General features: G+C 37.8%; 1 protein-coding gene across 3 annotated transcripts in view; it reads left to right on the top strand.

The window, feature by feature from the left end:
* Nucleotides 1-1,516: 1,516 nt before the first annotated feature.
* The window catches only part of PTPLB (protein tyrosine phosphatase-like (proline instead of catalytic arginine), member b), a 15,596-nt gene continuing 2,876 nt past the window's right edge, over nt 1,517-14,236 (top strand). The window contains exons 1-5 of one of the 3 annotated variants that reach the window (XM_010568833.1): nt 1,517-1,524; nt 1,953-1,971; nt 6,953-7,041; nt 13,091-13,212; nt 13,748-13,926. In XM_010568833.1, the coding sequence (XP_010567135.1) occupies nt 6,994-7,041; nt 13,091-13,212; nt 13,748-13,926 (349 nt within the window). In that variant the 5' untranslated portion in view covers nt 1,517-1,524; nt 1,953-1,971; nt 6,953-6,993. The other 2 variants (XM_010568841.1, XM_010568825.1) reach the window with 2 other exon arrangements.

Below are 14,236 nucleotides of genomic sequence, written 5' to 3'. Positions count from 1 at the left end.
CTCTTCCCCACTCCTACTGCTTTTCTTTGGTGCTCATCTTCTGAGGAGTCCAGGCAGAAATGAAATAGCTTTTTTTCAGTCATACAAACGATGTTACAAACACAAACTTGGATGCCAGAGTTGCGTATTATTGAAAAATCTGAACTTCACAGTGTATTTCAAACAATTATTACATTTGGAACAATATTTGTATATACTTTATAATACCTAATGCGGTACTTGTAAGCACCTAATATGCTGTAAATTAAAGGAATTTCTTCATCTTCCCTATTACAAAACCACAGCTGCAGATTTTTTCTGAAGAGTGAAAAGCTGTCGCATAGTTAGGGGACTTTCTACGTGTCTACACACACTTCCACTGAGGTGCATTATTGTTAGCAGAGACACTTGGTGACTTAGCACAAGCTTTGTAACAGCACTTCTGGGTTTGGAACAAGGTGGAGGTAAAGTAGTGTGGCATTGGGAGTAGCTGACGGCAAGACAGCCAGGATGAACGTGTCAGTGAAAAGTTTGCAAGCTGCTGGTAAGGATTCCCACTTCATGTTTTCCAACCCCTTCTCGCCATGTTTGCCACAAGCAATTGGAAACTAAAGTTAACTACAGATGCTCATTTCAAATGAAAAAGTGCTTGACCAGGGTGTACCCACCTTAGTTTTGTGGCTTGTCCTAGACTTCACTGAAGAATTTCTGACATTGTGGGCAAACACTGACTCTGGACAGCTCTGGTAGTGAAAGATAGACCAAGATTGGAGGAAGAATTTTTAGGACTGCTTCCTAAATTACTTGAGGGGAAAATCAGCAGGGTTGATAGATCACATTGTTTGTAGTATAGTTGCAGGTATATAGGCACTACTTGTATAGGCCTAGATGTGTTTGTTGCTTTAAAAGGAAAGCTGGGACAGGAATGGCCATTGCTGCCTGCAAGGCTTTAGCAGGCTCCGTTTTCTTGCAGTTACTTACCCATAACTGTTTCTCATAAAATAAATGCTAGCAATTAAGCTGAATGGTCTGCCATAAAGTCTAAGGGCTTACTTTGAACTGAAACATTAAAATCAGTGCCTTCTCAGTCATAATTGTTCGTCATACTTTTTTAAGTTATGGTATGGTAAGAGATGTTTGACTAGCAGTAAATGTTTTTCTGCTTAAACTAAACAAAATGTGATGCCAGTCTTATTTAAAATGTCATTAATACCTTCCATAACTAAATTAAATACAGCTCACTGAAAAATAAACTTAGACATTAAAGACATTGGTATCATGTTGGTGCCAAAATCTTTGGTGCATAATCTTTAACTTTGATAAATTTGCAGAGAATCCAGATATTTGATGTTTTCAGTGTTGCAGTGGGTAGGCAAAAAGTTAATATCTTTCAGGACATTTATATGCCTGTTGCTTTCTCAGATAAGGTATTAAGGATTTCTTTGTATTTATGCTCTGCTTAATGTCTCCTTATCTTAGACTTTTTTCTCTCTTTCAGGTGGCTTGTTATTGCAGTTGGTCTAGTTCGAGCATACCTGGCTAAAGGTAGCTACCATAGCCTTTACTATTCAATAGAAAAGCCCCTGAAATTCTTCCAAACTGGAGCTTTGCTTGAGGTAGGTGTAGTCTTCTTCCCTAGCGTTACAAATATTTGCATGAGTGTTTTGTTTAGGAGAATTAAGGCAGCCTTTGTTGAACAGTGCTTTCTAGGTACCTGTTTTTTCATTAGCATTTATAGAGTGATTTGAAGGTAAACCTAAGAAATATGCCTCACACAAATGCTGGACTTTTCCTTTTAGCAAGTGGTGAGGGAGCTTACTGTCTGCTATTTAGCTTGGGCAGCAGAGCTAAATATTAAACTTAATCTTCGAAATACAAATATTGAATCTTAAGCTCTTGTGATAGAACTAAACGTGTTTCTGAACTGCTTCATTTGAAATGTTAGTGATTTGATTTTTTTCTTTTTGTTCTAGATTCTGCACTGTGCATTTGGTAAGCTTGCAAATTTTCAGTTTTATTATTTTTATAGAAGACTGCAATTTTAGCAATATATTAGCGTGAAAAATGTTATGGTCTATGAATTGCCAGATTTAATTCTTGCATAACTCGCTACTTCCTGCTTGAAGTACATTCCAATTTTTTACTAAATAATTTGACAAGTTAAATCCCAAAAAGGAAAATAGTATAACAGGTTTTCAATTACTTGACATTTTATTTTTATCTAGATCTGTCCAGTGCTACAAATCTTAGAGCAGTTTATAAATGTTTTATAGGAGATCATTACTCTCCATCTCTACACCCTATAATCTTCTGTACCAAGCTGTCTTTCCTCCAAAAGAATATTTCTATCTGGAAGTAATTTAAAGTCCAATAAAAATAACATTTCAAGCACTAGAACTTTGCCCACATCCATAGAGCATAGATACACCTTGTAAAATTAGGAAGGGGTAACCATTCTTTATCCCAGATTTGGCTGGGCTTTAATGGAACAGTTTGGGAGAGTACAAATTACTTAAGACTTGACTCAGCAATTCTTGTTAGCCAGTACTGTGAGGCTTGTTCGTTAGCTTGGTAGCAGGAACTCAACTGTGTCTGTGTGGCTTGGGATCAGTAGCAGTGTCGTGGTTCAGTCAACCTGAAGAGCCTAATGTCTTGAGTGACAGGATTGCATCTTGTCAGGTTTGTTAAGTCGTCATGAGTAGTGAACAGTTTGGCCTCAGTATTTGGATGTTTTGTTCATAGAATAGATGATGTGTGGCAATCTCTGCAAGATCAAAGCCAATTTGCTATAAAAGGGAGCAGTGCGTGTCTGCACACCTTTGCTTAACTCTGATTTTTCTAAACAATCCAGTCTTCACAAAAAGACAGTCGTGTTCAAGTAGTTGGTCTTGTGATTTTAAATATAAGTGTTTGAGCTTCTATCTGAATGTTGGCTAGCTACTTTTTTGAAGAGTAAGATGGTATTAAGGTTCCTTAAGTGGCAGCTACAAACCTGCTATTTTTCAAGTATCGTACAAACAATCTACATACTGGAGGGTGTATTGGATTGTAGGTTCATATTGAATTCCTGTGCAAAGGATATATATGTTTTTTTAATAACCAAATATGGTAGTTGGAAAACTTAAAATCATATACATAAATTTGTCGGCAGAGGGCAGTCTAATACTGTGTTTGATAAAGTAGTTCTGACCTTCCTGAATAATTCAGTTACTCTGAAAACATTATCTTATAAAGGGCAGTTTGTAGGCTGTGCACAGATCATGCCAAGAAATGAATGATCATATACTCCTCAAATTAATGTGAAGGCTTCTCAGAGTAACCTGCATGTATCATATAGTTGCCTGTGCTGTGAAGGCAGTCCTTCCAATACTGTTTTATTTTACTAAATCTCAATTACCATTTTTTACCAGAATAAGCCATACCTACTTCTCATGTCAAAAATTAATAATAAAATATGAAATTTTTGAAGTCTTATTTAAAAAATGGCAAGAAGGAAGAGTTAAATCTCAAAACACTGGGCAAAAAAACTTGCAGATAAAATGCTATTTTACCATCCTAAACCTATAATGCTCTACTGTTTTCTTAAGCTAAACCTGTGTGCAGATGCCAATGTTTACTAGTATTAAATCTAAAAAAGTGTAAAGAATTTAATTGGATTCTTTTCCTCACACTTTCGAGTATATGTCCACAGAAATCAATGAATAGCAGGAGAGAGTCCTGTGTTTCACCTTCCAGGCTGGTGCAGAAGAGCAAACAAGATAACTGTAGCGGCCTGTCTGTGTGCAAAGCTAATAATCCTGGCTCAGCTGATTTGAGGTGTGGATCCACTTAGCCTATGTTCTCCTAGGTTGCAGGATTTAATATTAGTGAGCCATTAGTGGAATGTTGCAACATTTTACACCATAATTCTATCTTTCTGCTTTCCCTTACAAAAGTTTTTTATAAAAAAACCTACTTATTTTATTATAACTGCCCATGCATTTTTTTTTTCCTCAATGGCAGCATTTGTCACCTAAATAAAGTGAAGGGTTTTTCCACAGCTGGATACACTGCTGCTGTCTGCTGTAGTCCTACTGACTCTGGTAGAAGTTTCTATGCAAGGAGAAACAGGAAATTTGCAGCTCTATAACTAGAGCTGTAATTCTCTGTCAATAGGGGAGCTTATCTGTGACAGATGGCTGTGTGTATCAGCATAACTTTTCTCTCCACATCTTTTCAGTGGAATCTGAAATGTTAGCATCTGTGAGGCAAGTTCTTCAAAATACGAAGATGGATAGGGGAATGTCTCTATCAAGCATGGTTGAGAACAGAACTTGGGCATGTGGCAAAGATCTAAAAAATGAAGGAGGAGAGCTCTGCATGAAGAGGGGAGGTAACGTGTAGCCCAGAGACCAAGAGGAGAGACTGAAGGGCAGGCAAATGGGAAAGTGAACATGTAATTCCTTGGCTTGTGTATCAGACGGAAGCCAAGTGTATGAATGGCATTGATAGCATGGAAGAGCTTCTGCCTGGAGGAGTTTGGTATGGAAAGAGGTGATAGGAGACACCAAAATGTAAAAGCAATAGTAGTACAGAGAGTTTGTGAAGGGAATGGAGAAAAGCAAGAAGGTTTTGGTGAGTACAGGCCCAGCCTACAGAATCACTACGGTACCAGCCTTCCTACTATTGCGGTGCTTACTGATAACCATCTGGCAAGCCAAAGGCAGCACTGGTTGACTTTGCTTTAGCCTGCTCAGTTAGGAGGGACATGAGGGCTCCACCTGTAAGCTATGTGTACAGCCTGTTCTCAGTCAGGAACTCCCTGGGAGAGAGGAAGCACTTGTTGGGAGTTAGAGGATTTCCTGCTGGAGGTGGGAGGCTTAGTCCGGGATCTGGAAAAGGTCTGAGCATGGCTTACTTGCTGCTTGGTTCTGGACCCGAGCCCTCTGTCAAGCACTGCTCTAGCATGTGCAGTATTGTATAAGTGGTGACAGATGTTTTTGAAAATACCAAGTTTAAAATTGACTGTTGGGTATCTTTTCAGAGCAATGAGTAAATAAGTAGAGGGAAGTAAAGTTTACATAAATCGTAGCTGGTGAGTCACTTATTTTGATCTCCTGTTTTTGGCATAGATTGGCATTGTCTTGGCTATAATGAAAAACCTTGTTTGTCTCACTAGTGAGATAATCTTAGATGGTTCCTGCACAGTCTTTTTGGCTTATTTATAGATTCCTTTGCAAGAACATTAGGCTATCTTGCTTAGGAAAGGATGATCTAAATTGTATAAAAGAAAAGGTCTGTTATATCATAGGAGTGAGAATTTGTCGTGCTTTAACCCCAGCCAGCAACTAAGCACCACGCAGCCGCTCACTCCCTCCCTCCCCCCCCCCCCCCCCCCCCATCCAGTGGGATGGGGGAGAAAATCGGGAAAAGAAGTAAAACTCCTGGGTTGAGATAAGAATGGTTTAATAGAACAGAAAAGAAGAGACTAATAATGATAACACTAATAAAATGACAACAGTAGTAATAAAAGGATTGGAATGTACAAATGATGCGCAGGGCAGTTGCTCACCACCCGCCGACTGACACCCAGCCAGTCCCCAAGTGGCAATTCCCTGCCCCCCCCTTCCCAGTTCCTAAACTAGATGGGACGTCCCATGGTATGGAATACACTGTTGGCCAGTTTGGGTCAGGTGCCCTGGCTGGGCATGAGAAGCTGAAAAATCCTTGACTATAGTCTAAACACTACTGAGCAACAACTGAAAACATCAGTGTTATCAACATTCTTCACATACTGAACTCAAAACATAGCACTGTACCAGCTACTAGGAAGACAGTTAACTCTATCCCAGCTGAAACCAGGACAGAGTTTAATGAGTACAGATTGTGGGGTTTTTTAGCACCCCCTTTTGTGTTGTCTGAGTAACAGACAACAATTCTGCCCCGAGGTTTGACAACAGAAATTAGATTATGAACAATATGTGATAAAACTGAAGAGCACTGCGTGTGTAGGATTTTTCCCTCTTTTTACACTGAAAGAAGACTAACATAATGGTGGTGTGACTGAAAATAATTCTGATTAAACTTGCTTTTGGCTTTTCTTATTCTTTCTTCCTCTTTGGTCTTTACATCTTTCTGAGGCTGTTGTGTTGCTTGCTGTGATTTGCATTAGTTTTAGAAGCACTTTTTAGTGTATTTTAGGAGGTGCAACTGCTGTTGCATTTGTCTTCATCATGCTATTGGAAGAAAAGAAAACTTTGTGCTGTGAACTTCAGAAGTTTTGTGTAATATTGCAGTCTAAAACCATTCCTGTGCTTTCAGGCCTGGGTGTGTAGGATCCTTTTAGTGGTAGTTTAATCAGCACCTCAGAACTTGCTAAGAAGAACCAGTGAAATCAGCGTCCTTGAGAAAATCTTGAAATTGTTTCTGTACCTACCAATGCATCAGCTATTTCTTGGGTTTTGTTTTGTTTTTTTAAAAAGTTGTATTCCCAGGAAGGAATTACAAACTTTGATCTAGCCCATGTTCTGATAGATACAGTGTTTCTTCAAAGTAGTTATACTTTTTACTTGCTGTTTTCGGGCATATACTGTGCAAAAAATCTTTATTTTTTTACTTTTTAAATCACAGTAATGAAGAGTATCTTGGACATTTTAATCAAACAAGGTTTATTTGAAAGACTGTATCCTAAAAGCTATTTGGTTAAAGTTATTTCATCTTACTCAGCTGTTTTGTATGTTAAGGAATGCTGTGATTGCAACAAGACCAATTATTTTTATTTGCATTTTGATGCATAAAGTCTTGTCAGGGGATTGCATTGCATTAGGCTCTATAAACACACCACAGGACAGACTTCGTACTCTCAAATTAAAAAAATGAAATGCTTTTCTTCCAAAAATTTCAAATAACTGGACTTTGGCTTAGCTGTGTTTTATTTTCCCCACCTCCCACCCCGACAGTCAGGAATATTTACTAATTGCAAAATATCTTCCAGGCATTGTTCCCTCTTCTGTTGTTCTGACTGCTTTCCAAGTGATGTCAAGGGTTTTCCTGACGTGGGCAGTAACACATAGTGTGAAAGAGGTAAGTTAAGCTACAAAATAGATAGAAAAACTAATGACCCAGGCCGAAAAGCAAGTGTTGATCGCTGTCTTATTTTCCTTAAAATGACTTGTGTTTGTTTATGCAAATTTGTGGATCAAAAGAAATAAAAATAAATCCGATGTCATCTTTTCTTGACAATCAAATAGGCTGAGGTCTGATTCTCTCGCTGTAAGACATCTAGCTCCTGAAATTGTTTTGCAGTCCTTGCTTTAATGTTGAAGAGGTTCCAGTGTGTAATATGGAACCTGGAATTTGGGACAGCATTCTAGTATTGATCTCACTAGTGCCATAATTAATAGCCAAATCTCCTCACTGCCCCCCTCTTTCATACACAGTTTGCTTTCTTTACCATGGCATGTGGAAGCTCCCCCTCAACTGTTTGTGCACAGCAATGCCTGGATGTTCTCTGTTACCACTCTACAGTATAATCTTCCCTCTGTCCTTCCCTCATTTTCCTTACATTCAAGCGTAGGTGGGTTTGGGGCCTGTGTGTTTTTTTCTCATTGCATACCACACCAAATATTGCTGTATTTTATACAAATCTCTGCAGAATCTTTTGGAAGCAGTCTTATTTGAAAATTATTCCTGATAGCTATTTTAAAATCTGAACATGCTTTAATTGATACAGATCATGCTGACCGACTCTTTCATGTCATCTGAATACCTTGTAGTAGCCCAGATATGCCACATCTGTGCTGTTACTTTAGCCAACCAATCTTACTGGTTTTCTTCTCATTAAAGAAAGAAATTAGTCTTGATGCCAGTGTCAGCATGGCTGCCTGAAATAAGTAATCTAGTGTTGTTATATGCATAAGATCTTTTGTGACTTGACATGGAGAATGTCTTAAGGAGGTTGTTTCATTACCAAGTCTTCAGGGAAGCTGCTTTCTCTTCCTTACTCCAAACCTGTTATCAGAGCATCCATCCACATGTAGAGTAACATAAGTCACTGTAGTTCTTAGTAATTAACAGCCCTGTCTGATATTATGATGCTTGTTCATGTGGAGCCTTAGTTTCATGCTATTTAAAGTGGAAGAATGTTATTTTTTTCTCAGTAAACTCAAAATCTTGTAAATACTTATCTTCTGATGGATTTCACTTTTGGGGGCAAATAAATGTACTCCAGTCTCTGTTAATTTGCTGGAGATAAATACTAGATTTTGAACAACAACAACAAAAAAGCCGTAATCCCAAGACATTAGCTTTTAGATAAATGTAGAAAATATTTTTAAAGAAAAATGCCTGTAGTTTTGCGTTTTACCTGTATAGTGTTGAGGTACCTGGTGTTTCATAAAGAACAGTGATAATCTGTTTTTATGAATTGCCTCCTGGTTTTGAAGTAAGCCAAATATTAAAGGTTGGAATGCATGGATTAGAATTATTCCATGTGTTGTCTATTAGACATCAAAGGGAAGCCTGTAAAATGGTTGTGGGTTAGGTTTTTTGAAACTTATGCCCACATTCTCACCAGAGAAAAACAGCAAAATGGGAGAAAATGAGCAACAAATTCAGCCTAACATTCAGTTTTTAACAAGGGTTTTTTTAACAAGTATTCTTTCAACAATATTGCGTGCAGGTTTTTTCTTCACATTTGTGTGGTCTTTTGGTTAAAGTATTGCAAGAGACTCTATTATGTGTTACTTTTTTAATGTCTTAGAAAGTGGGCATAAGAATGGTAAGGATGAGGAATCCTGTGGTGAATTTTTCACCTGTGACTTAGAGCAAATAAATCAAATGAAGAGGCTGTATTCTGACCCCTCCCCTTCCCCCCAGCCAGAGAGCATGCAGCCTCACCTGGGGAGATGTACTGAAAGTGTCACGAGTGTTCTACTTTTTCTAAAGGGCTGTCTGCACAAGTGAGCTCCATGGTGAAGTCCAGGATTAAATTCTCACACAGCTTTATGGAACTTGTAAGCTATGCAGTTGCATGATGAGGTTCTTGTAAAATAAAATGCAGTTTTCCTCTTTAACTTTTTAAGTGAGACTTGTTCAGTATCTTGCTTTTCCAGACTGTTTTCATATATAATATATAGTTAAAAGAAGAAACATCTGTATTGCATCCCTCCTTTCTGTCAGAATACACTTCTAGATATGTGATGTGATTTGAAGCATGCTTCTTGCCACTAACATGTTTGTGCTTTTTGTTGAATTTAGTGCTGATGTGTTGTTAAATTCAATTTGAAAGTATTTATAATAAATGTTAAAGCATGGCAAATGTTAAAGCACTGCACACTTCTTTGGGTAGCAATGAGATTCCCTTTACCTCCACCATATGAGTATCTGTTAGCTTAGTGGAGGAAGGCCTGGCATGTAATAGAGTACTTGTAATCATTTTGTCATTACATCAGAAAGAAGTCAGTTTGGTGAATTTTACCGTTTCTCCTACAAAGGAGGGAAGAGAATGAGCAGACTGGTGTGAAGGACTTTAAGAAAGTAGGCATAGGAGAACAGAAGGTGCCCTTTGGTTCAAAGTTGTCTTTTTGAATTTGTGTAAACAATGAGATCGTCTGGTGACGTCATGGTAGGCCTTCGTAGAGTTCTGTTCCAATAGATAATTCTGCACCCAGTTCTGTTGTGTAATTAAAAAATGGTGTTAGCAGTGATTTAATGCTTATCCACTTGGGTTCAGTTACAGATAAGTTGCAGATAAATATAGTTCAGAAGAACCTTTCTAGAACACACAGTCGAAAGCGGTGATGTGAAGATGGCATGTACAGAATATTGAGCTGGTAATTAGGACTGTAGTATCAGCAGGGGTGAATTGGCATCTTCCATCAGTAGTAAAGCATACTTAAAGAGGGAAGAGCATCCTAATTTATGATATCTAAGACTAAGTTGTAGTAAAAGAAGTCCATGCTGGAAAGTTCAGAACTCTAAATGGGTGAGTGCAGTTGAAAAGCTTAATTCATCACTGCTTTACATCTATGTAAAATTTGAGTAATACTGTATAACACAAATGTCTGTCAGGCCCATTGTGCCTACTGTGAAGCTTCCTTTTTTCTCTCTTTTTTTTTTTTACATTAATGTACCAGAGAACCAGCGCTCTGGAGGGAGACATGCTGTTTCATCATTACAGTTGCATAGTGCTGCTGGTGTTACTCTTCTGCACTGGATTTCTTAATTAGGTGTTCAGCTGAAACTTTCTGCAAATAATTTGTCAAACTGTTACTCTTAACATGGAGAAATCCTAGAGAATTTTCCTTTTCATGTGCAAGCAGAACAGGAAAAACCTCTCAGGCTTTATTTTGTCAATTCCCAATTCTTATCTTTGCAACTTAAAAGGCTATGGATTCTCTTACATTTTAACAAACATTGTCTGCTATTCATAGTATGGAAGATAAGCTAAAATATATTCAGGACCCTCCTTGATTATAAATCAGTTTGAAACACATGCCAAAAAATTATGCCTGTGGTATGATTGGCTCTTATTAAGGCAGCTGGACAAATAAGTTGTAAATAAAGTCTAAAATGTGCTTTGACTTTGTCTAACACCTCCTTCAAAGACTGGTATGAAAAAGTACAGGAAGAGAAACAGAGTTCTGAGGGCAACATTGGGCTTTAGTGGTTTACTAGGAGTCTGCTGTTTATTGGCTGTACTATCTTCCTTATCCTCAGCTTGGAAGAGGAATGATACAAATGCATCATTATCAGTGCCTAAATGAGTAAGACTCGAGAGACTGTTTTGTAAATCAGTTCCCGGGGGTTTGATAACGTGCATCTCAGACTTCTTTATTTGAAGTATTGAAAAATTGTCAGTCCTCGAAGAGATGTTCTAATAGTGACAGACTTCTGACAGGTCTGTTAGTGTGTAAGAAACATACTTTTTAATGATGAGCTCTGTAGTGTAGTTAAAATATGATGACAAAATGCACAGGAGCCTTCTTTTCCTTACTGCACAGAATGGAACTATTTGAAAACTGTATAGGTCACTCTTGTATGAAAACTACCACCAATTTCCAGTATTCGTTCTTTCTTAAATAGGGACACAAGCTATAAAGGCACAATCATTGATTCTTTAAGTGACCTTACCAGGGTTATGTGTGTGTGTTTTATAAAGGTATGAACTGTTTTAATAACTTCTAAACACAGTTCTAATGTTAAAGTAGATGGGAAAGGCTAGACCTGTGAAGACAGTGTTACAGAAGTCCTGTGATAGAACTGCCAGATTTCTACTTCTGCATGTATCATTCACTGTTAGCTTCACAGTTTCTTGTCCTTGCTCGTGTCCTTGGGTGCTACTTCAAGCTACAAATTTTTATTTGTTGGTTTTACTGATTTCCATAGGTAGGGAAAGAAGTGGGGTTTCAAAGTACAGGTTGAAGTCTGTGACTCATAGGTTTAGGTGAACTCACGAAGCTGCTACTCCTAATTTGACCAGAAGATGCAGCTCTGGAGTGCTTGTGAAGCATGTTGCTCCTTGGGAACAGCATCATCTGTGAAGTGCTGTTAACTTTTCTGGGTTGGGAGCTAAGTCTTGCTTATAAAGAGACCCCAAACAGGATTAGCATCCTGTAGCAATGTAAAAATAGATTTGATCTCTTCTCTGAAAATCTTCAATAAGTTTTGGATTTTGTTCTTTTATGGTGTTGTAAAGGAGATTAATATATAAGCAAATTATCAGAGTTTCATGTAGAAAAAGGACAAGGTTTATTTGCTGCAAAATGCAATGAAAGTGACTTGAAATGCTATACACAGCAGAATATAGATTAACAGCAGCTCTACATTCCAGGATATCCCAAGATTTCTATATAAATCTTTCTGGGTTTTGTAGTCTGTAACAGAAAGCTTTTTATGGGTAATCCTCCTGAGTGTTTTTACACACAAATATAGTATCAGTCCCCTCCTATTAAAAGGTTTCTGATTGGCCATACATTTTTTTGTTCCTTTTTTCATTTGTACATGTACTTTGCCCAAGATGAATAGAGTGTACCACCCACACCTACTGACTTCCTTTTCCCTTTTTTCAAGAGTTGGAGGAAAAAAGAAAATGCGGGCCCCTGTGGTTGAGCTCTTTTTGTTCCCATGGCCCACTGAATTTGGGCTTAAGGTACTCACACAGCTGAGAATTCTGCTGAAGGGAAGGGAAGGAATGGGAGGGCTGCATAAAAATCATGCTTGTGCTCTCATGAGTTTGTAGTGCAGGTATGCGACCCCGTCTACTACTTCATCACTGTTATTCCATCTGAAAATTAAACCTCATAATTATGGTCCCAAATCTAATAATTCATTTAAAAATACATGCTTTTGAAGATTAACCTTCAAAATATGAAGGGAGTAAAAGCTGGTTCAGTGAAGTGTGTCTGAAATAAAAGCTTTAAGAGGTGTAAAGCAGTGAAACATAATAATGCCATGAGTGTGACATTAGAGGAACTATGCTGGATGCAATATGCAGAAAAAGGAGCAAAGAACAGTGAAGTAGGTAGTTGTCAAACTTGCCTGAGGTGAGACAATCTGAGCTTCTGTTTCTTCTCTCCTCCCAGCCTGTGTGTTGGTGTTAGCGGTTTTGCTACTGCTCAAAATTAGGACCCAGTTTCTCATCTGTAGAAAGAGAAAAACAGTGCTTCTACTCAGAAGTAGAACGAACTAGGATCATAATATAAATTCTAAACCAGATATAAAGTGTTAGACTAATGTGTTAGCATCCTTCCTGCTTGCTGCACTAGGAGGCAATCACAGGACTGAAATAGAAGCTGGTACTATATAGGAATGGAAGAGTTATGAGTTGTTCTCAGCATTTGAGCGTTTTCTTGTATTGATTTACCTTGCACAGAATGGGAGATCTTAAGTTACCTGATAACCAAGCAGAGCTATTCTTAAGCAGCTAGGAAAAATATGGAGCATGATAAGAAGGGGGTTTTACTGTGTTATTAATGTTGCTTTTAAGCTCATTCTTGGAGTCTGTTCTCTAAAATGATGCAGTAAAGCAACCTGTGGGAATTGATTTCTTTGATGTTTTCTTGGGTCTGGTGAGTTACTGAGTTACTAGTAACACTTGAATTCATACTGAGCTTTTTTTTCTTTCTTACAGGTACAAACTGAAGATAGTGTCCTGTTGTTTGTGGTGGCCTGGACAATCACTGAGATAATCCGTTATTCTTTTTATACTTTTAGCTTGTTAAACCATCTCCCTTATCTCATCAAATGGGCCAGGTAGGTGGCATAATAGAAATCATAGCCTTAAAGCACTGATTTGACAGGGATATTTATATTGTGAAATAGTTGCAGTACAAAAAATTAGATTCCACCTTAAGGTAATTGCCCTGTTTGTAAATGTGACTCCCTAGCTTCTTTCCATCAGATTTCTGGGTTAAAAATATCTATTGCATTGTAAGCTGAAAAAGTAGTTTGTCAGAACTCAGTCCCATTTACAAAGTGATTGTGTTTGTCAGAAACTGACATTTAACAATAAGGAGTAACAGAGTATGTGGAGGGGTGGAGGAGAATAGTTTTAAGGATAGCTTTTAGACTCTTAAAGGTAATATTTAAATAATTCAAACTGATTGCCGATTTGAATACTTATCTTGCAATAACGTTCATACCTTGCTATGCTCTAATCAAATAAGAGCTAAGGGAAATAAATACTGAGTTGAGAATTTAAAATTTGAATATCCATAGTAGCATTTAAAAAATACTTTGTCAGAGTTTGTCATACCTTTTAATCTTTTCTGTAAATGTTTTGTTCTAGGTACACTTTGTTTATAATATTGTATCCAATGGGAGTCTCAGGTGAATTACTCACAATATATGCTGCATTACCCTTCGTCAGGCAGTCTGGCTTGTATTCCATTAGTTTACCTAACAAGTACAATTTTTCTTTTGACTACTATACATTCCTGATCCTGGTTATGATCTCTTACATTCCAAGTAAGTATGAGTTTGTTAGGTTTTTTTATATTAAAAGCTGTAACAGAAAAAGATAATAATTGTGGGATTAACACACATATAACTAATTTTGCAAAATTTATTTTGAAGATTATCTAAAGAAAAAAGTTGGAGTTAAAACTGCAGGGATTGCTTTCTACCAACACCTGCAAAACAGTAATATATGGTTTTTTGTCTTACAATTGGAATATCAAATAGCTGTGGTACTTCCTGGCAAATGTTGACATCTTCATATATTCCCCCCCCCCCCCCTCCTTCTCTCCCGGCCCTCCCCCCTGGCGGCACCCAGTTT

The sequence above is a fragment of the Haliaeetus leucocephalus genome, unplaced genomic scaffold (genome assembly GCF_000737465.1).
Source record: "Haliaeetus leucocephalus isolate CR32 unplaced genomic scaffold, Haliaeetus_leucocephalus-4.0 Scaffold1, whole genome shotgun sequence".
NCBI lineage: Eukaryota > Metazoa > Chordata > Aves > Accipitriformes > Accipitridae > Haliaeetus > Haliaeetus leucocephalus.
This window is presented reverse-complemented; position numbering and strand designations above follow the sequence as displayed.